At 42.4% G+C, this 25,498-nt stretch overlaps 1 protein-coding gene across 1 annotated transcript in view; it reads right to left on the bottom strand.

The window, feature by feature from the left end:
* Window positions 1-5,135: 5,135 nt before the first annotated feature.
* LOC137562114 (zinc finger protein 850-like) overlaps window positions 5,136-25,498 on the bottom strand; it is a 184,296-nt gene continuing 163,933 nt past the window's right edge. The window contains exon 10 of the mRNA XM_068273448.1: window positions 5,136-5,913. Within this exon, the coding sequence (XP_068129549.1) occupies window positions 5,136-5,913 (778 nt within the window). The remainder of the gene's footprint in view (window positions 5,914-25,498) is intronic.

The following is a 25,498-nucleotide window of genomic DNA, read 5'->3' as shown; positions in this document are numbered from 1 at the left end:
GTCCGATCCAGTGGAAGATCAAGGACAGAACAAGGAATATTATGCACATCTTAATAGGAAGTCTCCCACATTTCCTTTAATGAACGAAATAAAAAACATATTGTTGGATGAATGGAAGAAAGTGGAAAACAAGGCTTCAATTCAAAATAGATTTTCGAAACTATATCCTTTGAGGGATGAGGAGATACCTTTTCTTCAAAATCCACCAGCAGTGGATGCATCCTTATCCAGGCTAGTAAAGCACGTCACGTTGCCAACCGACAATGCTGTGATTTTTAAAGATGTATTGGAAAGAAAGATAGATAATGAGCTCAGGAAAATGTATCTTTCTGCAGGGGCGAGGGGTAAACCAGCCATAGCCCTTACATCAGTCGCAAAGGCCCTAAGAGTATGGACCTCAAATATCGAGCAAGCAATACTCAATGGGGCGGATAAAGCAGAAGTTATTTCAGCTCTGGAAGATATAAAAGTGACAGCAGATTTCGTAGGCGAGGCCTCAATGGACATTCTGAGAACATCAGCAAGAACTATGTCAAGTTCGGTCACTGCAAAAAGAGCTATGTGGTTAAGACCTTGGAAAGAAGACATCAGCTCTAAGCAGAACTGGATTAAAATTCCCTTTGACGGTACCAATCTGTTTGGACCAGACATGGACAAGGCCATTTCAAGAGTCACAGGGGGAAGATCAGGACTCATCCCCCAGGATAGACCTCAAAGAAGGAACTTTACAAACTATAGACCATCACAATCAAGCAGATACAGAGACGCAAAATCATATCGTCCAGGAAAACAATTCAGAAAGAACTGGAAGAGTTCGCAAGCTTCTTTGGCGAGATCACTAAAGTCCAATACACAATCGACAGGACAACAAAAGCAGTCCTTTTGAAGCTACGTCCACCAAAACGACCACTGTGGGAGCCAGACTTCAAGTCTTCAAGGACGTTTGGGTGGAGAAGATAGAAGAACCATGGGTAACAACCACAATAATAAAGGGCCACAAGTGGCAATTCAAAAAAACAACCGAAAGAAAGGTTCTTAAGGACAAGATTATCAAGCAATTCGGAAAAGAGGAAAGCCTTAAGGGAATATGTACAATCATTAATCACACAGCAAGCAGTAACATTTGTTCCATCGGTAGAGAGAGGCCAAGGAATATACTCGCAACTTTTCCTAGTACAGAAGAAAACAGGAGATTACAGACCGGTGATAGACTTGAAATTCCTGAACAAAGCAATCAGAATACCGAGGTTCAAGATGGAGTCCTTGCAATCCATAATTCTGGCCATATTACCAAACGACTGGCTACTTTCAATAGACCTTCAGGATGCATACTTGCACATACGAATACATCCAAAATTTCAAAGATTTCTCAGGTTCTGCATAGACGACAAACATCTCCAGTTCTGTTCACTGCCCTTCGGGCTTTCTACGGCACCACGTACCTTCACGAAAGTTCTGGTATCAGCAATTGCAAAACTTCGGATACAAGGAATATGAATACACCATTACCTGGACGACATACTGATCTTGGCAGAATCGGAGGAAAAATTGATACTACACAGAGACCAAGTCATCAGTTTCCTAACAGATCTAGGCTGGATAATAAACTGGAAGAAGAGCCAGTTGGAGCCCTCAAGAACTCTGATTTACCTGGGGGCTCATTTCAATACCATCAAGAATACAGTATCATTGCCACAGGAAAAGGTCCTGTATGTTACAAAGATCATGAAGATGCTATTGACTTGTCAGAGAATTCAGTCCAGACAGTGTTTACAAGTCCTGGGAACAATGTCATCGGTAATTCCTATGGTGAAATGGAGCAGGTGGCACATGAGAACATTACAGATGGAATTTCTCAATCAATGGAATCACTGGTCCATGAAGCAGACAATTAAACTATCGATTCAGACCAGACTTTCAATCAGATGGTGGACAATCCAGCAAAACCTACAACAGGGACATTCATTGATGCCATATTTATGGATCACGCTTACTTCAGATGCCAGCCAGATGGGATGGGGAGCACATTGCCAACAATCTTGGGCCCAGGGAGTATGGCATCCATCCCAGAGGAGGCTTGTATCGAATATACTAGAGTTGAGAGCGGCATACAAAGCTACTCAGGCCTTTGCCTCTCTAATCAGGGGGTCGGCAGTTTGTATACAGATGGACAACAGAGCAGCGGTGGCCTATGTCCAGAAGCAGGGAGGTACGAGAAGTGTGGCATTGATGAACGAATTACTCCCACTGATGTCTTGGGCAGGGAAGAATCTGACAGCCATCAGAGCCTCATATATCCCAGGGGAACAGAACATCCAAGCGTATTTGCTCTCCAGAACAAAGATACAGAACAACGAATGGATGTTAAATCGAACAGTCTTCAAACATTTGGTGAGCCGGTGGGGCCTTCCCCAGATAGACCTATTCGCCTCCAACATGAACAACCAGGTACCGAAGTTCTTCTCCAGACACCCGACAAAGGGTTCGGCAGGAGTGGATGCTCTTCTGACACCATGGCAAGCTTCACTAATTTATGCTTTTCCACCAGTGCCACTCCTGTTAAGGTTTCTAAGGAGACTACAGATGGAGGAATTGGAGGCAATAGTAATTGCACCGTTTTGGCCCAAGAGGCCTTGGTTTCCCCTTCTGATGAAGATGTCAATCTCTCCTCCAATCAGATTACCTCTGTTGGAAGACCTGCTATCACAGAAGAGCATAATGCATCAGAACCCACAGATCCTCTCACTAACGGCATGGAGGTTGAAAGGAACATCTTAAAGAATGCTGGATTTTCCGATCCAGTGGTGGAAACCTTATTAAGGGCTAGAAAAATATCTACAAATAAGACGTATCACAGGACGTGGAAAAAGTTTATTGAATTCTCAACACTTAGAGAACTTGATTTCCTAAATCCCTCTATACCTCAAGTTTTAGACTTTATCCAAACAGGAGTGGATTTGGGCTTAAGTGTGAGTACCCTTAGGGTTCAGATCTCGGCAATTTCAGCATTAACAGGAAGACAGTTTGCTTCTGAGAGACTGGTACAGCAATTTTTTCAGGCACTACTAAAAATTAGACCTCCAGTGAAGAAAACCTTGCCTAGCTGGGATCTGCCATTAGTCTTGGAGTATCTTTCCTCATCACCATTTGAGCCTATAGAATCTGCATCAATATGGAATGTCACTTTAAAGGCTATCTTCTTGGTAGCCATCTCATCAGGCAGAAGGGTTTCAGAAATACAAGCGTTAGGTTGTGCAGAACCCTACATCACCTTTTTCCCGGACAGAGTGGTGTTGAGACCAATCGCCGGATTCTTACCGAAGGTGGTGTCAGTTAAACACCTGAACCAGGAGTGGACGTTGCCATGCTTTACAGATAACACAGAGTCAAAGACGGTACATCCGTTAGACATTGCAAGAATTCTAAGACATTACCTAGCAATAACAGACTCATTCAGGAATTCTGAAAATCTGTTTATTTGCCCATCAGGTCCCAGGAAGGGTAGGGGAGTCTCATCAAGGACGATAGCAACATGGATTGTTAGGTTAATCAAAGCTGCTTATAATGCCAGAGGGATGCAGCAACCTTCTTCAACTTCAGCACATTCTACAAGGAGTATGTCCGCATCATGGGCAGCATCTGCTGGAGTGTCGCTGGCATCAATATGCAAGGCAGCAAACTGGTCCACTCCAAACACATTTATTAGACATTATAGAATTGATCCTGCAGTATTAACTTCTGTAAAATTTGGGAAAAGTGTACTTATGGCTAAACATAAATAGTTTTTTTTGCATTGAATTCCCACCCGTCTTGTCTTTTTTTATGCTAGTTATATCCCATTAAGTATGACGACATGGAGGTATCAGGAAAGCCAGAAAATTTGTACTTACCTCTGTAATTTTCCTTTCCTGATACAACTCCATGTCGTCATACGACCCACCCTCTTGTTGCTAGTGTCTGAGTACTAGTGACGAGAATGGGGGTCAGAGGGTCATGACCTTATTTATAATCTTGTATCGGGTCCTATAGGGGTCAGGGGGGGCGGAGCTAACCCATTAAGTATGACGACATGGAGTTGTATCAGGAAAGGAAAATTACAGAGGTAAGTACAAATTTTCTGGCTTTCTAGCACATAAAAAATACTAAAAAGATATTACAGGTTTTATTGAATTAAACTTAAAACACATAAACACATCAATCAATGAGCAGATAAAATCACATACATATAAATGATTTTAACTGTCCCCCCCACCATTAGTCAAGAAGGGATGAAAATATATTGAATTTAAAATGACATTTTCTAAAACTGATTGTCCACACACCTCCACGCAAATATAGAAATACATGGATAATCACGTTCAAGTAATGTAAAACACAGATATATTTACAGATCTTTTATATAAAGATCATTTTCTTAAAGGACCACTATTGCAAAAAGTGGTTAGATTTAAAGTAAATGTTTACACATTCTTATAAGAAATACAATAGCTGTTGCTAACAGTAGGTAATAAAAATCTAACAGATCTGAAAGTTTTTTGATTATTTCATCTCCTCATGTGGAATTCTCAGTATTTCCTTTATTCTTTACAAAAGCAGTCCCTGGAAAGGAGATAAACAAGGATGTTGGTCAGCCTCCCTACATGTTTGTGCACTTTATTAGTAGCTGGACTGAGCACCTGCCATTCAGTTAGTACTTTTGAAAATAAAGAAAAACATAAAAATCCCCTATGAGGAAATGGATAAGTCCAACACCTGTCAAATCTGTTAGATTTTTACAAACTACTGCAAGTAAAAGTGACAGAAAATAAAGGTTTCAATGGCGTTTTACACTTTGACAAATGCACATTATACATACACATGGATTTCAAAGTTTACACTTTTTTTTTCCATAATAATGGACTGTAAATAAAACACTGATTAGATGGATATCCTTATGTTATTATCGTCTATTGTGCAAAACAATGTAGTCAGTTAGGATTTAGAAGTTCACTTCATCTGCAGTTTTGTACTTTCTGTGTATCCATGTTTTCTGAAGCTATCTATATAAGCTTCAAAGATGCACATGTTAATGAAACTTTTATAATGAAAAATCATAATCCTGTGATGCTGCAACAAAAATGTTCATTTAAATTAGTTTACAGGCTGACATCCACTCGCTCATGTATCTTCTGATGTTTTCTCAGAGATGACTGTTGTGAGAAGCTCTTGTCACATTCTGAGCAGCTAAATGGTTTTTCTCCTGTGTGAGTTCTCTGATGCTGAGTAAGATGTCCCTCCCGTGTGAAGCTCTTGTCACATTCTGAGCAGCTAAATGGCTTTTCTCCTGTGTGAGTTCTCTGATGCTGAGTAAGATGTCCCTCCCGTGTGAAGCTCTTGTCACATTCTGTACATTTAAATGGTTTTTCTCCTGTGTGAGTTCTCTGATGCCAAATAAGACTTGACCTTTGTGTGAAGCTCTTGTCACATTCTGTACATTTAAATGGCTTTTCTCCTGTGTGAGTTCTCTGATGGTGAGTAAGACTTGACCTTTGTGTGAAGCATTTGTCACATTCTGTACATCTATATGGCTTCTCTCCTGTGTGAATCCGGAGATGAATGTTGAATATTTTTTGAGTGATGAAGGACTTCTCACATTCAGAGCAAGAAAATGGCTTCTCTCCAGTGTGATTCCTCTGGTGAGCTATGAGGGTTGATTCACTGGTAAAACATTTCCGGCATTCAGAGCAGGAAAAAGGTTTCTCTCCAGTATGAATCCTCTGATGAGCTTCCAGGCTTGATTTCACAGTAAAACATTTCTCACATTCAGGACAAGAAAATGGCTTCTCCCCGGTGTGACTCCTCTGGTGTCTAATAAGATTTGATTGACAAGTGAAGCTTTTCCCACACTCTGAGCAGTGATGCATAGTGTCTCCTCTGTGACTCATCATGTGCTGCTGGAGATCCACTCTGTTGACAGATACTTTTTAGGTGTAGAGCAGGAATTCAGCTTTTCATCACACCTGCAATTAAATAATTATATGTTATCTTTACTATATTATGAGAAGTTCTGACAGTATAGTAAGATATCCTATATAATAAACCCCCTGCGTCTCTGCGTCCTCCTGTGTCTGTGCTTCCAGAACTGACAGTTTGCTGTTTGTAAACCTCATTGCATTGTGGAAAATAATAGCTTTTTCCAACTGCCAAGCAAACAATATCTCACTGTATGCATACTGTATACTGCGGTGGGGCACGGGCAAGTGGGATGCGTTCGGGGGGGGGGGGTTAGCAGCCGTGGCCTAGCACTGCCTGTTCAGTAAGCCAGCACCTATTCAGTAGGAGACCTTAGGCAAGTCTCCCTAACACTGCTACTGCCTATAGAGCGCGTCCTAGTGGCTGCAGCTCTGGCACTTTGAGTCCGCCAGGAGAAAAGCGCGATATAAATGTTATTTGTCTTGTCTTGTCTTTTAATGGGCAGGTCTTTTTACTAGTATATATATATATATATATATATATATATATATATTCTACAAAAGTATACTTTACAGAATAATCGTTTCAGGCATTTGAAATTAGCATGGGACAGCTTATAATGCTGTTTGTTTTTCATTAGATCGTCATTAACGAGAGTTAAACAGAAAAATTGTCATCTCAGAAAAATGCAATTTGAAGAATTTGCTCCAAATAAATAAACATATTGCCCATGACGACATTATATTCAGAAATAACTCATTTTAACATTTGTTAGAAATCACAGCTGCTGCATGAGACATCCCACAATTGCCTCATCACTTAAGGAACCACTATGATGAAAAAAGGAGGCAGTTAAAATCTGACAAAACCGACAGGTTTTGGGATAGTCCATCTCCTCATGGGGGATTCTAAGGGTGTTCTTTGTTTTCAACGGCATTTCCTGAACAGCAGTATAACTGTCAAAATTGTTAGATACCAGCCAGCCTCTCTACTCACATGCACACTATTTTGTCATGTAGACTTGGCAACTGCTGTTCAGGAAATGCACTTGAAACAAAAGTAAATCCTGAGAATCCCCCATGAGGAAATAGACTGGCCCAAAACCTGTTGGGTCTGTCAGGTTTTAACTGCCTACTTTTTTCGTGATAGTGTACATTTGAAGGGGAACTCCACTGAAAATAAAATAAGTGCTTAATTTTTTACAATAATTATGCAAAAATGGTTTAGTCAGTGTTTGCCCATTGTAAAATCTTTCCTCTCCCTGATTTACATTCTGACATTTATCATATGGTGACATTTTTACTGCTGGCAGGTGATTTCAGTGGAAGGAGATGCGGTTTGCGTTTGTTGGCAGTTGGAAACAGCTGTTATTTCCCACAATGCAACAAGGCTCCACACAGAGAGGGGTTTCAACACAATGGGCTTGATTAACAAAAGCGTGCTAACTGTTTGTGCGCATAAAGTTTAGTGCGCATAAAGTTTTGCGCGTGTAATGTTTTATGGACACTACTTCAAAATCAGCTGCTTCACGTGCTAAGTAGAGTGATAAGCATACTTTGCATGTGAAGCAGCTGCTTTTGCATGCGAAGTAGTGTGCGTAAAACTTTACTCGCGCAAACTTTTATGTGTGCTAAAATAGCACGCGAACAGTAACAGCTTTGCCGTGCAAACTACTTAGCACCCTAGTTTGCACATGCAAAGCTTTTAGGCGTGCTAACTGTGTTAGCACCCTTTATTGAATCAAGCCCAATGTCAGCCATACAGAGCCCCCTGATGATCCGTTTGAGAAAAGATAAAGATTTCTCATGGGAAAGGGGGCATCAGCCAATGATTGGGACGAATTTCAATCCTTGGTAGTGGTGCTCGGATAAATCTTTTTGATATCTTGATTGTTCTGGATCTGGATAGCAAAAAATCTGGATAAATCCAGATATCTGGATTCGAACCGTTTGGATATCTGAGTCTATCCAGAAATCCGAACCCATTATCTGCATTGAATCCGGGTATCTGGATTGAAAACCGGAAGTGGCCTTTAAATTGCTTCCAAAACGTCTTTTATCGTAAATGATGCATGAAGCATCATGTTTTTTTTAAAGAAAAATAGCAATTGTTTATGTGGGGAGGTATAATACAAGACAAAAAAAATGGCTGTAAATTAACATCAGGAGGTTCCAGAAAGCGGTCATTGGGCTCGATTCACAAAGCGGTTCTAACCCAGTTAGCACGCCTAAAAGACTTTACGCATGATAACCATTGCACTACACTGGTGAAAAGCCAGTTTAGGCGTGATAAGTTTAGACGTGATAAGTTTAGGCGTGATAAGTTTAGATTGCGCGCAAAGTCCAGCACGCAAAGCATTGCCATTAAACTCTATGTGAAGTGCACCAGACTTTGCTAGCACAAAACTTTTGATCATCTGTGCACTGCGGTGCTAACCCAGTTGGTGCTATAGTTATCACGCCTAAACTTATCATGCCTAAACTTATCACGCCTAAACTTATCACACCTAAACTGAGTTTAGGCGTGATAAAGGGCTCTTCACCAGTGTGCTAACTGTTAGCACCGCTTTGTGAATCAAGCCCATTCAGCCCACATTGTGTCCAATGCACAACTGGGGCATCACAGTTTACAGCCCAGACATCTCAAAAAAAATTATACAATATTTTTTCCAACAAAATACAGCTATTGTAGTGGCGTAATAGCTGGTGGCAGACTGGCAGCAGAATATTTGTTCTGTGTGGACCCTGGCGGTGGGTAGAGATCTCTGTTGTAGAGCTGGTGGTGGCCTGCTTATCCACCATCAGCTCCATCACAGGCTCTGCGTCTTTCTCCTCCAATGTGCGCCGACGACCCTGCTGGAAAATGGCTGCTACACGCTGCTGCACCTCTGCAGTGTGACTCCCCCTAACAGCTGGGCACCCAGTGCGTCCACGGCCAGTGGCTAGCGGTGGAATGGACACTGATGCAGCAAAACTGCCTACGGTGGCGGCAATGCTGCTCCACTTGCCCTTGTTTTTCATGCTGCCCCTCCTATGGCTGCCAGTGCCAGCAGACATAGTACAACTTTATATGTGTCCAAATGAAGTGGGGAACTTATACTTTATTCAAATCAGTAGTAATAGTAGATAGTAGCAGTAGTAGAACTTCAACTAACGGAGTGACAGCAGAGTAGCACACACTGACACACTAACTGTCTGTCTATCTGTCACACTGTAACAGCACTGCAATTAAAGTAAGCTAACTCTCACCTTAGAGAACTTTTCTAATGCCTCCTATTACAAAATTAATCAAGCCAAATCCTTTTTACTAGGATCTCATGTTCCTAAACACATCGCTCAATCCATTAAAGATTGCTATCCGTTCCCCTGGGTCTCAGATTCAATTGCATACCTAGGAATTAAATTAACCAGAACATCAGCAGACCTATACAAAGCAAATTATATACCCCTATTACACAAAATTAAATCAGAACTACAAGACCTATCCTCCCATCATTTATCCTGGGCTGGAAGAATAGCTGCATTTAAAATGCAAACACTGCCTAAAATAACCTACATTTTAGGAGAGTTAATATCCCAATACATCATTCTTTCTTCACAGAAATGAATAAAATAATCGCACAATTTATCTGGCAAGGTAAAAGACACAGAACAGCTGCCAAAACCCTAATAATCAAGGTGTGTTTGTAGTTTCTGGGGGGGCTCAGCGCACCTCTGATTGGAGGCCATTCGGAGGCGGCCTGGTGTTGCGCTGATCCACCTTTTGCGCAATTTTCAATTTTCGAATTTACTTGATTAGCCGCACCCAGGCTATGCATATACATAGGTTAGGATTTAGTTAGTGTTAGGCCCCTCCCATGGAGGATCCACTTCTTCGCAGAGGGAGGGATGAGTACTTAATAGGTTGCATGCAAGCTGTTACAGGAAACTAACATCCTCCTCCAGTGGTAGACAGGTCATGTGTATGCTCGGTGTGTATTATATCCCACAAGTGGGGCTTGCACTCTTTTTGCAGGTAAGCACTTGTCTGTTTTTAAGTAGCACTGTTCATTTCCTTGCTATAAACCCTAATAATACCTAAAAGAAGTGGTGGGATTGGAGTACCTTGTATTTTATCTTTATACCATGCGTTTAACCTTGAAATAGCTAAATATTGGTGGCACACACCCAGAGAAGTCCCACTATGGGTATCAATAGAACGCTCTATTGTTAAATTAGACCTAAGTGATTTCCTACTGGCAAAATTAACACAAGGCCCTGGCAAGAAATCTCCCTTCCCGACCTTAAATGCCACAGTCAACTCTTGGCACTATATTTTTAAACAAAAAGTCCCAGAAGGAACGCATATTCCAAATATTCCATTATCAGTAGCCTCCTTCCTAATAGGATCTCTAAGCCTAAATCAATGGAAACATCCGTCACTCTCCAACTTTGACAACCTCCTCATTGAAGAAAGATTTAAATCTTTTACTCAACTCCAATCTGAATTCCACATTTCAGCCTCTGAATTTTTAACATACAACCAACTAAAACATCTATGGGCTTCTATACAGAATTCTCTCCCCAACATCCCTAAAACTATATTTTAACATCCACTCTTCTCAAAAAAGGCATCTCCCTATGCTACTTGGAAATCCTTAGGTCTTCTGATTACCAACTTAAGAAATATTTACGCTATTGGTCTCATGAATTATCAATTGACATCTCTCTTGAACAACTACAGCATGCCTCTTCCCACATATCTAAATACTCCAGATGTACCACCCACTCGGAAACATTTCAAAAACTTTTACTGCACTGGTATGTCACCCCTCTACGACTAGCAAAATATAAGGAGGACCAATCCCCTGAATGTTGGAGAATATGTGGATCCTTAGGATCACTCCCCCACATTTTTTGGTATTGCAAACACATAAGAAACCTTTGAAGAGAAATCTCTCTATATATTACTTCTCATATCTGGTCCTCATTTACCCTAACCCCCACAGCATTACATATAGGTTTAGACACAATACCTACTCCATACCGTCTAGAAATCTCCCAAATTTTATGTGCTATGCACCATATGATTGTGATTAATTGGAGAACTCCCACTCCACCCTCCCTGGAACAAACTCTTGCTCTAGCAATATCAATATGGAAAAGACCATACATCCACTAATTACTTAATTACATGCTAGTGATATGAGTATATAATACCTCTTGCACAGATTACCATCTCCCTCCATCACTCTTCATCATTAATACAATTGGAAAAAAAATCTTTACCCTCCACTCGCATAGTACTGTGAGTATACCCACCTAAATGCATCCTCATATTCCTCTGCTAAGCAGCTTTCTTTTATAAAGATGTTCTACCTTTCACATGTTGACCATTATAATGTTGAAGTTTTTGTTCTATACCACTGTTTATATACAGTGATAACAACTACAAAAATAATAATAATTAGCCAATTGTAAACATTATTTCAGGTTATTTGTGTTTATATATTTCAATTCTGCTTTGGCACAAATGTATTACTGTTAAAGCTTTTGTCAATAAAAAAATGAATGTTTAAAAAAAAAAGTAAGCTAACTCAATACAAATTAACTATTAACTGGTAGTAGTAGACTAGTTGTAGTAGTGCTAGTAGAACTTCAACTGATGGAGTGACAGGAGCACACACTCAGTGGCGGACATACGGCCGTGCAGGCCGTGCCGCCGCACGAGGGCCCCTGAAGTTCCGCTGCTTCAGGGGCCCATTAAGTATTGCAGGGTTTTTTTTTTAATTTTACCTTTTATTTTAACCTGGGGGGCCCCGACTCCTGTCCTCCCCCCTCACATCGGCCCCCCCCCTCCCCCTCATGCGATGCGGCGGGAGAGCAGAAAATCCAGGAAGTCTCCGCCGGGGCTGCAGCAGACACTAGAGGCTGCTGCCGCTTGGTCTCCCGTGTCTCCAACTTTGTACACTGCTCGCTACTTCCTGGTTTAGTAGCGAGCAGTGTACAAAGTTGGAGACACGGGAGACCAAGCGGCAGCAGCCTCTAGTGTCTGCTGCAGCCCCGGCGGAGACTTCCTGGATTTTCTGCTCTCCCGCCCGCCGCCGCCGTCGCCGCGCATACCGGGAGGGGGGCCCCGAGGTGAGTGAGGGAGGATAGGAGTCGGGCCCCCCACCCGGATAGCTACACACCCATCCACTTGGCTAACTACCCACCCGGATACCCGCACACTCACCCGGCTACCTACCCACCCGGATACCCACACACCCACCCGGCTACCTAACCACCCACCCAGCTACCTACCCGGCTACCTAACCACCCTGCCGGCTACCTACCCACCCGGCTACCTACCCACCCGGATACCCACACACCCACCCGGCTACCTACCCGGCTACCTAACCACCCACCCGGCTACCTACCCACCCGGCTACCTACCTGGCTACCTAACCACCCTGCCGGCTACCTACCCACCCACCCACCCACCCACCCGGCTACCTACCCGGCTACCTAACCACCCTGCCGGCTACCTACCCACCCACCCGGCTACCTACCCACCCGGCTACCTACCCACCCACCCGGCTACCTACCCACCCGGCTACCTACCCACCCGGCTACCTACCCACCTGGCTACCCACCCACCCGGCTACCCAACCACTCACCCGGCTACCTAACCACCCACCCGGCTACCTACCCGGCTACCTAACCACCCACCCGGCTACCTACACACCCACCCGGCTACCTACCCACCCACCAGGCTACCTACCTACCTACCCACCCGGCTACCTACCAACCCACCAGGCTACCTACCTAAAGACCCACCAGGCTACCTACCCACCCACCCAGCTACCTAACCACCCACCTACCCACCCACCAGGCTACCTACCCACCAGGCTACCCACCCACCCGGCTACCCAGCCACCCACCAGGCTACTTACCCACCCGGCTAAGGGCTGCCTACCTACCTACCCACCAGGCTACCTATCCACCCAACCACCCATGGGAGCTGCGTGCTGGATGGAGGCTGGGACAGGAGGTCTGCTGCTGCAGGTGAGTAAATGGTTTTTTTTATTATTTATTTTAGCAGGTGTATGTTCTGGGCAGGTCTGCCACATGATTGCGTGTATGTTCTGGGCAGGTCTGCCACATGATTGCATGTATGTTCTGGGCAGGTCTGCCACATGATTGCATGTGTTTTCTGGGCAAATCTGCCGACATGATTGCACGTATTTTCTGGGCAAATCTGCCGACATGATTGCACGTATTTTCTGGGCATATCTGCCGACATGATTGCACGTATTTTCTGGGCATATCTGCCGACATGATTGCACGTATTTTCTGGGCATATCTGCCGACATGATTGCGCGTATTTTCTGGGCATATCTGCCGACATGATTGCGCGTATTTTCTGGGCATATCTGCCGACATGATTGCGCGTATTTTCTGGGCATATCTGCCGACATGATTGCGCGTATTTTCTGGGCATATCTGCCAACATGATTGCGCGTATTTTCTGGGCATATCTGCCGACATGATTGCGCGTATTTTCTGGGCATATCTGCTCACATTATGTGTATTTTCATGAGAAAACCTGCACAATTATGTGAATTTTCTGGGGAAAGGGTCACCAAAACCTGGGCCCACTGTCTTTGCGTTGCACTTTTTCAAGGGAACCTGAGGTGAGAATAATATTGAGGCTGCCATATTTCTCTCCTTTTAAGCAATACCAGTTGCCTGGTTGCCGTTCTGGTCCTCTGCCTCTTATTCTTTCAACCATAGACCCTGAACAAGCATGCAGCAGGTCAGGGGTTTCTGACAATATTGTCAGAACTGAGAAGATTAAGCTGCATGCTTGTTGCTGGTGTAATTCAGTTTATTACTGCAGCCAAATAGATCAGCAGGGCCGCCAGGCAACTAGTATTGTTTAAAAGGAAATAAATATGGCAGCATCCATATCGCTCTCACCCCGGGATCACTTTAAATTACAGTTAGCTCCGCCCTTATCCGGTCATTGCCACGCCCATTTTTTGCCGCGGCGCTACGCGCCGCAGGTTCTATCCACACCCATTTTTTGCTACGGCGTGCATCGCGTGTCGTAGGTTATAGCCACGCCCACATGGGGGCCCACAATTGATATTTTGCACAGGGGCCCGCTGCTGCCTGTGTCCGCCACTGCACACACTAACTGTCTATCTTTCACACACTGACTGACTAACAGCAGCACTGCAGTGACTATCTGTAGTAAATGAAGCTAACACAGTAGTAGTACTCTCTCTAACAACTAACTATACACAATATAAGACTAGTAGTAATACAGTAATCTAATCCCTAATAACCAACAAGCTATACTGTAGCTAAGGCTGGCAGCAGGCCTTGCCTGTGCACACAGCAGGCCGTAACCTATCCTAGCAGCTGCAGCACTGAGTCTGACTGTCACACTGACTAAAATCAAAATACAAGCTAGCTAACTAAAAAAACAATAAAATACTGGTGTAGTACAGGTGTTTAGGAGCAAAAACTCTAGGTTTAACTCAGTAATACAGCATTTGCTTAGCCAACAACACTGGAGATGTCTCTCAGTGAGCAGTCACAAGCAAGGACGAGATTCTCATCATGGCGCCCGCCTTATATACAGAAGGGGCTGGCCAGGGTTCCCCTCTGTGATTGGTTGCTAGGGCTTCGGCTGGGAGCCCTCTGATTGGCTCAATAACGTCATGAACGTCATCTCCATGGTTACGCTATCCGGATCCGGGTACCCAAACTAGGTATCTGGACTGATTTCCAGATACCTAATACGTATCTGGGTTCACTCGGATAGTTCATTCCAGATTTATCCAGCTATCTGGAATCTGTATCCGAGTTCGGATACCAGAAAACAGTTTGGATATCTGGATGAGCATCACTGATCCTTGGACATAGTTTCTTTTAAGTTAAAGAGAAACATCTTCACAGCCAGAATACAAGAACAGATACAATATCTCCTAATAAGATTACCTTTACACAGTAAAAACGAAAAACTACTTAGATGTGTGCATAAAGAAACAATTTTGCCTTAAGTCAACAACACAACCGATATAAAAGACACATTTATAATTCCTTTCCAGAGAAAAAAAACACAATTCTAACATTGTAAAGATAAAGAAACAAAATACAAAGATTATGACTAAAACTTTCATTATTGTAATAGTATATTTGGAAAGTTACCACATAGCATCAGTGGATGCATCACAAATCTATATACAGGAAAAAATGATACATGTGGCTTGGGTACACTAGTAGAAAAAATGTGACATTTAAAATAAGTATACATGTATATCAGTTACAATTGTATAACCCTTTTGTGTCTTGGAATGTTATTCATTTAATAGCTTGCACTCTGCTATACATTTTATTCTTCATGTTACATCTGCTATTGTAATCACCAGTTCTGTACTTTATACCAGTGTCCATATTTGATGTATATCATTGTCTGTATCATTATGTATCCCTTGTTTGTTTTCCTACTTTGTACAGCGCCACAGAATATGTTGGCGCTTGAAAAATAAATACTCTTATGAAGTTGTTGCTTACTGTAGGGAGTATTATCTGACAGCTGCGAACCTTTTACCAACAGGCATAGGCTTGTTCAAGTCCTCAAGGGGGATTCTCAAGATTTCCTTCATTTTTAAAAGCACTCCCTGCTGTAAACCACAGTGTACATGTGTGACTATGGTGTGCCAAGCAATTAAATTGGGCAGCTCATCTCTGCTTGTTTGCATAGCATGCATATTGGCATAGGAGTGCAAAATCAGTGCTGGGTTGTTATATCGCCAAACTCCAGATTGAGTGCAATGCAGGTATAGCCAATACTGTTATTGATAAAATATAGCTGAGTACTGTTATTGGCTGCCATGTAGGATTACTGGTTGAAAAGCTTGGCTAAAATATTAGTACTAGGCTCACTTATTGCAGGGTTAATGTTAGGGGATAGGGCTGAATGTTACATTGAGGCTTAGTTATAGGAAGGTTAGTGTTTTGAGAGAGGTTAGTAAAAGGTTAGATATGATAGTGTTAAGAGGTATAGGTTAATTTAATATTGGGATGTGTTAGAGGTGATTAAGTGATTTCAATAGTGGCACACAAATTACTGACACTTAGATAATATTACAGTATCATGACTGATATTCAAAATAATGGCAATCAAGGCACCCAAATAAACACACACTTCTTTTAAATATAAGCATAATGCACTCTCCTCAAAACTTTTAGATTGTTATACCTCTCTTTTATAATGTTACATCACCTTATCATGATAGCGCTACATCTGATCATTTACGTGAACATTTGTTCATCTGTAGTAACTTATTTTTTACACTTTATATGATTTCATATACACTCTTTATGGACACTTTTATTTGCAATTAACTTTATAAATAATAAACAAAGTTGACACAAACAGCACCTTTCAGCAAGAAGTTACATCTCTTGATCACAAGCAAAAAATATTTTCTGTATAGCCCAGGCCTAACACTGGCAGCGTCAGTGTTTCCCCTCTAACAGGTTTACTTTTGTACAATATAAAATCAGACATGTGTCATCCAGTTATGAGTCACACATGCAAAAGCCATTTCTGTATAATATCTAACTTATTAACATGATTGATAATTTAAATAAAGAAAAATAACAATACAATCAATATTACAGATCAGGAAATCAGTATGTTTATAGTTACCTGGTAGAAAGTAGTATTGGGTCCCCTTATTCCTGTGATCTCTCTGTGAGCCTTCTGTCTGACTGAGGTCTGACCCATTTTATATTCACTTCTCCTCCATTTACTAACATAAAGTGGTTTGGGATTGGTTAAAAATGTCTTATTGTTAACAACAAAAGGTCTATTTACAGACCTATGAAAGGACAGTTTCAAGACCTCTTTACTGAAACTCACACCCACCCAGCAAGGTGTTAATTTCATTAACATTCCACAGTATAAACAAAAGGCATATTGAAGGAATGATCAAAGCTGGAGATCACTAACATAACAAAAGATGAATACAATGAATAGGTCAGTAGAGGATGGACAGTTTCAGTGCTCTCCCCATGCAGAAAAAAATGTTCAGTACCAGATGAAAGATACTTATCGCTCAATCTTTCAGATCTGATCTGCAGATTACTGTCCATTAAACAAGGTGTGTACGAGAAAGGAAGTAAATGTAATCTTATGCTTGGTAAACACGATACAATTTTTTGTTAGATTTACCTGCCAGAACAATTTTTTTCCAACACTTCTATGGAAATCAATCGGAAAATGGATCGAAATTAAGATCGGACATGTTGGAAAAAAATCAATCTGGCAGGTAAATCTAACCGAAAATTGTGTAATGTGTACCTAGCATCAGAATAGTAAAGAGAAAGCTTTAGAATGATCAGTTTTTCAAACTTTCATACCTATGTGTTAGATTAATTTTGCAAAGGTTTTTATTTGAACGGTGTACCCAGCTGAAGAATAGACTGTGTAGGTATGGCTCTCCTGCTACATGGAGGTGGTAAAATTGGCCTTTGATCTTTCATTTTCCAAAGACTTTTATCTCATGTGTGTACCCAGCTTTTTGCATCTTGAAAAGGAAGATAGTTTTGCAAATGGTTATTCATATTCATCTATTTTTTGCAGTATCTTGTACTGCTTTATAATCATTACCGTAGTGCTAAAGCATCCCACATATCCCTCTTGATGAGTATAGTTTGCACAGAAGACTTTTGGCTTTCTCTGGAGATGACAAGGGCAATTCAACTATTTTTGGTTTATCTCTGTGTATTGCATAGATTAATGTGAAACATTCTAAGTTTGTTGAGGAAAAACTGTTTTCAGGTTATCTCCATATAGTAAAGGCAGGCATTGTTTCAGCTTAATTGCTTTGTTTTTATGTGTTGAAAAAACATTTGCTAATTGCTCTTGTGGCAAGAAGGGAATTTCTGGAGGGTCTGATCATAACAGCTCCTTAAATAGAGTACAGAGTGTATTGCAGCTGAGGCTCCACTGAAGAATATTTTCAGCTTATGGTCAGTTTTAGAAATTCTAAAAAAATGTTAAAATAAAATTTCAAAATGATTTGTGCAGGAGTGAGCTGTGTTTATTGCAAATATCTATTTATTTATTTATATGTTTTTTTTTAGCAAAAGTGGAATTTCCATTTAACTACATGTGCCGTAACACTAGGTATTCATTTTTAGTTGTTATCACAGAACATCCAAAATAATATGAAATATTAACCCATTCGCGTTCCGTCGTTTTCACTTGAGTAATGTTCACCTCCCATTGATTAGCCTATAACTTTATCACTACTTATCACAATGAACTGATCTATATCTTGTTTTTTCCGCCACCAATTAGGCTTTCTTTGGGGGGTACATTTTGCTAAGAGCCACTTTACTGTAAATGCATTTTAACAGGAATAATAAGAAAAAAACAGAAAAAATCATTATTTCTCAGTTTTCAGCCATTATAGTTTTAAAATAATACATGCCTCCATAATTAAAACTCACGTATTGAGCCACAGGACAAAAAAGCGCAGTATCAGAAAGCTTGGGTTAGAGACTTAGGAATAGAAATAACGGATGAAGAATGGAAAGTAATATGGGAAAGTACAGCTAAATGTTCCAATAGCCCATCTTTAACCAAAACTTCCTTAAAATTGCTGTTTCGCACTTATTTAACCCCCTCCAGAATCTTTAAATACAATAAATTTATAGCTAACGCCTGCTTCAGAGGATGTTCAGATCTGGGAAACCTCAAACACATTTGGTGGTCATGCCCTAAGGTACAGGATTTATGGATAAAAATTTTCCAACTTACAACAACATTATGGAATAAATCCTCTACACCTATTCCATTATATGCCTTATTGAATGTTAGACTTTCTAGCCTTTCATACTGGGAGAATGCTCTCTTCATCAGAATTTTAGCTGCAACCAGAATGTGCATAGCACAAGCATGGCTTTCTGATCAATTGTCCTGGGACAAGGTTATTCAAAAAATCAATTATACATGCTTAAACGAATTTCTTATGTTTATGACTAAGGGGGACACTGGCCATTTTTACCATATATGGGATCCGTGGTTATTATCCATATATGGTAAACACCTGAATCCCACACTGTCTTCACATAGCAGATAGATAGACCAACCCAAAGATACTACCAGAAGAGCTAGATATGCACAACCGGATATACCCAATGACTTACACAATATATACGTTCAGAATAACGTAAATATGTTTATTATTAGAACTAAAAGGAAAGCCACCTCCTCCTTCCCATCTTGGGGGAGCCACTTTTATTTACTTTCATTTTACTTTTATTTACCTTTATAAGAATACTCCTACAAGAGAGAGTATCATAAGCTGTCCGCTTGTCTGACTAAGTGATTTCTTGTTCTTATTTCGCTTATATTTGACAGCTTGTAACTGTTTACGGTTATATTGTTATATTCAGAGAATTGTTGTTTTACCCTCATTCATTTATATTATTGTATTGTCAATATTGGTATATATGAATGATTTAATAAAGTCTTTGGAAAGTAAAAAAAACCTCACGTATTGTATTTGCCCATATGTCCCGGTTATTACACCGTTAAAATTATGTCTCTATCACAATGTATGGCAACAATATTTTATTTGGAAATAAAGGTGCATTTTTTCCGTTTTGCATCTATCACTATTTACAAGTTTAAAATAAAAAAAATATATATAAATATTTCATCTTTACATTGATATTTAAAAAGTTTAGACCCTTAGGTAAATATTTACATGTTTTTTTTTTTATTGTAATGTTGTTGTTTTTTTTATTAAACATTTTATTTGGGTATTTTTGTGAGGGTGGGATGTAAACAATAGTGTTATAATGTAAATGTGTCTTAAGTTTTTGTTTTTTTACTTTTAGTTGTAGTTTTACTTTTTGGCCACAAGATGGCGGCCATGAGTTTGTTTACATGACGTCACTCTAAGCGTAACACACGCTTAGAGTGACGCATGGGGGAGGCGACAGCCAGAAAAGGCGCAGCTTCCGAGAGAAGCTGACGCTTTTTCAGCGGGGGAGAGGAATCAGTGATCGGGCACCATAGCCCGATTCACTGATTGCCTGGCTAACGAACCGCGGGCCGGGAGCGCGCGAGCACGCGCGCGATCGGCCGCGGGAGCGTGCGGTAGCGCGCATGGTTCCTGGACGTAGTTTCTACGTCCAGGAACCAAAATAGGTTAAACACTTATACTAACCTTTTTAATATTTTTAAGTTCCCTTGGCCCATCATACCAATTTTTGCCTATGTAGGTATGGGGTCAAAAAGACCCCTAAAGGTGTCTACAATTATTAATTCTCATTCATTCAAGTTCATCTTAGAAAAAGATTCATTGATCACTTGATCATTAGAACCAGATTGACTTGGACACAGCTACAAGATCATGTGCCTTAACACTAGGTATTCATTTTCAGTAGTTATCACAGAATATCCAAAACAAAAAACTCATACTAACCTTCCTAGTATGTTTAAAGAGACTCTGAAGCGAGAATAAATCTCGCTTCAGACCTCATAGTTAGCAGGGGCATGTGTGCACCTGCTAAAACACCGCTATCCCGCGGCTAAACGGGGGTCCGTTCACCCCCAAATCCCCCCTAGCAAAATCCACGACCAACTTGGTCGTGGATTTTGCTCCTCCTAGAGGCAGAGCTAACGGCCGCAGCCCTGCCTCCAGTCGCATCTATCAGACGCGCATCGCCGCCTCTCCCCTGCCCCTCTCAGAGAAGGAAGACTGAGAGGGGCTGGAGAGAGGCGGAGATACGCGTATGATGGACGCGCGTGGGGCAGGGCTGCGGTGGTTAGCCCTGCCCCAATGCGGAAGCACTCCCCCGCTGCACGGAGGGGATTTGGGGGTGAAGGGACCCCCGTTAAGCCGCGGGATAGTGGCGTTTTAGCAGGGGCAAACATGCCCCTGCTATCTATGAGGTCTGAAGCGAGATTTATTCTCGCTTCAGACTCTCTTTAAAGGGAACCTAAACTGAGAGGGATATGGATGTTTCCGTTTAAACAATACCAGTTGCTTGGCAGTCCTCCTGATCTCTTTAACTGCAGTAGTGGTTGAATCACACACTTGAAACAAGCATGCAGCTAATCCAGTCTGACTTCAGTCAGAGCACCTGATCTGCATGCTTGTTGAGGGGCTGTGGCTAAAAGTATTAGAGACACAGGATCAGCAGGAGAGTCAGGCAACTGGTATTATTTTAAAAGGAAAAATCCATATGCTTCTTAGTTTAGGTTCCCTTTAAGTTCCCCTAATCCTACCAAAACTACAGGGCTGGATTTAACATAAGGCACTGTGGGCCTGTGCCTACAAGTGCCTGATGATGGAAAGGATACCTCCCTTACCCTCCCTTACCTCCAGAGTTCTTACCTCCTTCCTTCCCTATGCAGAGTCCTGATGAGAGTGTAAATGAGAGTTTTACTCACCCAGCTTTCTACATTCCACTGATGATGAAATCTCAAGTCCATGCAGGGGTACCTCTAGCTCTTCATAAATATGGGTAGAAGGAAAAAGCACTATTAAGCGTGTATGTAAAAAAAACAAAACACTGTGTGTTCACTTTCTTAGTGCATAGAAAAATGTTAAAGTGCATACTCTGACCAACATCTAATAAAATATCTGACAAATATGTCAAATTATTGAAAACAATATGGCCAGCCCACACTAATAGACCTTTCATACACCACCTACTGCTATCTGCCTGGGTAAGTCCGCTGAACTACACCTACTAGCTGTGAGCAACAGTTCAGAGAGAAGATGTCCTAGGTTGCAATTCTCAGATAATCATTAGAATCTTACTGATAACATCTAGCACAGTTCAAGATGAAGGAGGATAAGATGCTAAATGCCTTAGACTGATGCTTTCATTCCTCAAGCAATTGCCACTGCAGTGAACCCAGCAATATCCACACTAGAGTTGGGCCGAACCTCCGATTTTAGGTTCGCGAACCGGGTTCGCGAACTTTCGCGGAAGGTTCGGTTCGCGTTAAAGTTCGCGAACCGCAATAGACTTCAATGGGGATGCGAACTTTGAAAAAAAAATTAAAAATTATGCTGGCCACAAAAGTGATGTAAAAGATGTTTCAAGGGGTCTAACACCTGGAGGGGGGCATGGCGGAGTGGGATACACGCCAAAAGTCCCCGGGAAAAATCTAGATTTGACGCAAAGCAGCGTTTTAAGGGCAGAAATCATATTGAATGCTAAATGACAGGCCTAAAGTGCTTTAAAACATCTTGCATGTGTATACATCAATCAGGTAGTGTAATTAAGGTACTGCTTCACACTGACACACCAAACTGTTCACTGAACAGAACAGGTATGCAGTGGCAGGTTCACTGAACAGAACAGGTATGCAGTGGCGGGTTCACTGAACAGAACAGGTATGCAGTGGCGGGTTCACTGAACAGAACAGGTATACAGTGGCGGGTTCACTGAACAGAACAGGTATGCAGTGGCGGGTTCACTGAACAGAACAGGTATACAGTGGCGGGTTCACTGAACAGAACAGGTATACAGTGGCGGGTTCACTGAACAGAACAGGTATGCAGTGGCGGGTTCACTGAACAGTACAGGTATGCAGTGGCGGGTTCACTGAACAGAACATGTATACAGTGGCGGGTTCACTGAACAGAACAGGTATACAGTGGCGGGTTCACTGAACAGAACAGGTATGCAGTGGCGGGTTCACTGAACAGAACAGGTATACAGTGGCGGGTTCACTGAACAGAACAGGTATACAGTGGCGGGTTCACTGAACAGAACAGGTATGCAGTGGCGGGTTCACTGAACAGAACAGGTATGCAGTGGCGGGTTCACTGAACAGAACAGGTATACAGTGGCGGGTTCACTGAACAGAACAGGTATACAGTGGCGGGTTCACTGAACAGAACAGGTATGCAGTGGCGGGTTCACTGAACAGTACAGGTATGCAGTGGCGGGTTCACTGAACAGAACAGGTATACAGTGGCGGGTTCACTGAACAGAACAGGTATACAGTGGCGGGTTCACTGAACAGAACAGGTATGCAGTGGCGGGTTCACTGAACAGAACAGGTATACAGTGGCGGGTTCACTGAACAGAACAGGTATACAGTGGCGGGTTCACTGAACAGAACAGGTATGCAGTGGCGGGTTCACTGAACAGAACAGGTATGCAGTGGCGGGTTCACTGAACAGAACAGGTATACAGTGGCGGGTTCACTGAACAGAACAGGTATACAGTGGCGGGTTCACTGAACAGAACAGGTATGCAGTGGCGGGTTCACTGAACAGTACAGGTATGCAGTGGTGGGTTCACAGAACAGGTATGCAGTGGTGGGTTCACAGAACAGGTATGCAGTGGTGGGTTCACAGAACAGGTATGCAGTGGTGGGTTCACAGAACAGGTATGCAGTGGTGGGTTCACTGAACAGGTATGCAGTGGTGGGTTCACAGTACAGGTATGCAGTGGTGGGTTCACAGAACAGGTATGCAGTGGTGGGTTCACAGAACAGGTATGCAGTGGTGGGTTCACAGTACAGGTATGCAGTGGTGGGTTAACAGTACAGGTATGCAGTGGTGGGTTCAGAGAACAGGTATGCAGTGGTGGGTTCACAGAACAGGTATGCAGTGGTGGGTTCACAGAACAGGTATGCAGTGGTGGGTTCACAGTACAGGTATGCAGTGGTGGGTTCACAGAACAGGTATGCAATGGTGGGTTCACAGAACAGGTATGCAGTGGTGGGTTCACAGAACAGGTATGCAGTGGTGGGTTCACAGAACAGGTATGCAGCCAGGGACAAGCTAAGCCTAACTAATCTTTCCCTATGAGAGAGTGTGCAGCAGCTCGCCCTACTCTAACTAATGCAGGCACACGAGTGACCGTAATGGTCTCCGCTGCCTGCCTTTTAGTAGGGGGGGAGTGGCTCCAGGGGCTAGTGTAGCCTAATTGGCTACACTGGGCCTGCTGACTGTGATGTAGAGGGTCAAAGTTGACCCTCCATGGTGCATTATAGGGCGAACCGAACTTCCGCAAACGTTCGCCTGCGGGACGCGAACGCGAACCATGGAAGTTCGCATGGAACCGTTCGCAGGCGAACCGTTCGGCCCAACTCTAATCCACACTTAACAGAGTGTCCAATTCACAACTCAATCGCAGTTGTTAGATCAGTGAGACCTCTTGAGCTTAGGATATGCCAGCATAAAGCGTGTGTGAGAGAAAGCGAAGCATCGTATAGAAACACTGGAGTATGCGACTCAGAGACTAACGAAGCTGACTTTGTATAGCAGAAGTCTCTCACCCATCCGCTGGACAGTCACTTCCTGTCTTGTCTTCAGATACTGTTAAGTTCAACATCCAGGGCTTTAGCTCAGAGCCGCACTCTGTTTGAGGGCTGGGTGGATGACACACAGTGGACTTCTGTATGCAGTTACACGCTAGTGCACGCTGTTGTGGGTGGCATGGACGGCGTTGTGACGTGGTACCCCGAAGGAAACGGCAAGGGGCACCTCTAGTTACCTAATACTTGGGGGCACCTCTAGCTACTTTACACTAAAGGTACTTCTGGCTACTTAATACTTAGGGGCACCTGTTGTTATCTATGACAGGCAAGGGAAGTAAGAGGGAAGTGACAGCTGGGCCAGCCAGCACACTTGCGCTGCAGTTGGGCGAGGGTTTGTAGGTTCATGGAGGGGGAAATCTAAGGTGCCAGGACATCTGTGTCTATAGGCTCCTGTGAGGTAAATCCAGGCCTGCAAAACTATGTAGGTATGGGGTCAAAAAGACCCCTAAAGGTGTCTTGTGAGATCTGACACAAAACTTGCACTCTGCTCTAAAAGATAAGCAACAGCATGATAACCTTTAAAACAAATCTGTTTTACAGCTGATACAAATCCTGCAACAAATCTGCAGTGTGCCTACTTCCTGCTTTCATAAAAGGAGACATAGGGTTAACATCCTGCGTTTACAAATTAGCTGCAAATTAGCTTGTCACGGCAGCCAGCTGACACCGCTGAGAGATCAAATTACAGTTGATTAGTCACAGATGAGTGATAATTAGTCAGGCTAAACTCTCTAAATACATGCAGGGCGCATTTCTCCATGTTTTCCTTCTGTCCTGTGAAACAGTTCATGTCCACTTTAAAATGACATTGTATGGATAGAGATATGGAAGCGGCCATATTTCTTTTTAAACAATACTTGTGTGGTTGTATTTTTGGTTTTCTGCCGTTAATGATTACTGACACAGGAGATCAGGTGTTCTGACTAAAAGTTGAGCAAACTAATCATATGCTGAATGTCTGAAGCCAGAAAGAGCAGCAGAATAGACACGGACATTCCTTAAAGGAGAAAATGGCAGCTTTAATTTGAGGTGTATCTTTTACATACCTGAAAATTCTACAGAAAGAAAAAAACAACAAACTCGCACACAACCATTTACATAATCTAAAAGAAATCAGAACAGGCCACCATGTTCAGTCCAGATGTCCACAAGGCTTTAGTCATTGGTCCTCTGACTACTCTGCAGGTAGAAAGCCCATACA

The sequence above is a fragment of the Hyperolius riggenbachi genome, chromosome 3 (assembly GCF_040937935.1).
Source record: "Hyperolius riggenbachi isolate aHypRig1 chromosome 3, aHypRig1.pri, whole genome shotgun sequence".
NCBI lineage: Eukaryota > Metazoa > Chordata > Amphibia > Anura > Hyperoliidae > Hyperolius > Hyperolius riggenbachi.
This window is presented reverse-complemented; position numbering and strand designations above follow the sequence as displayed.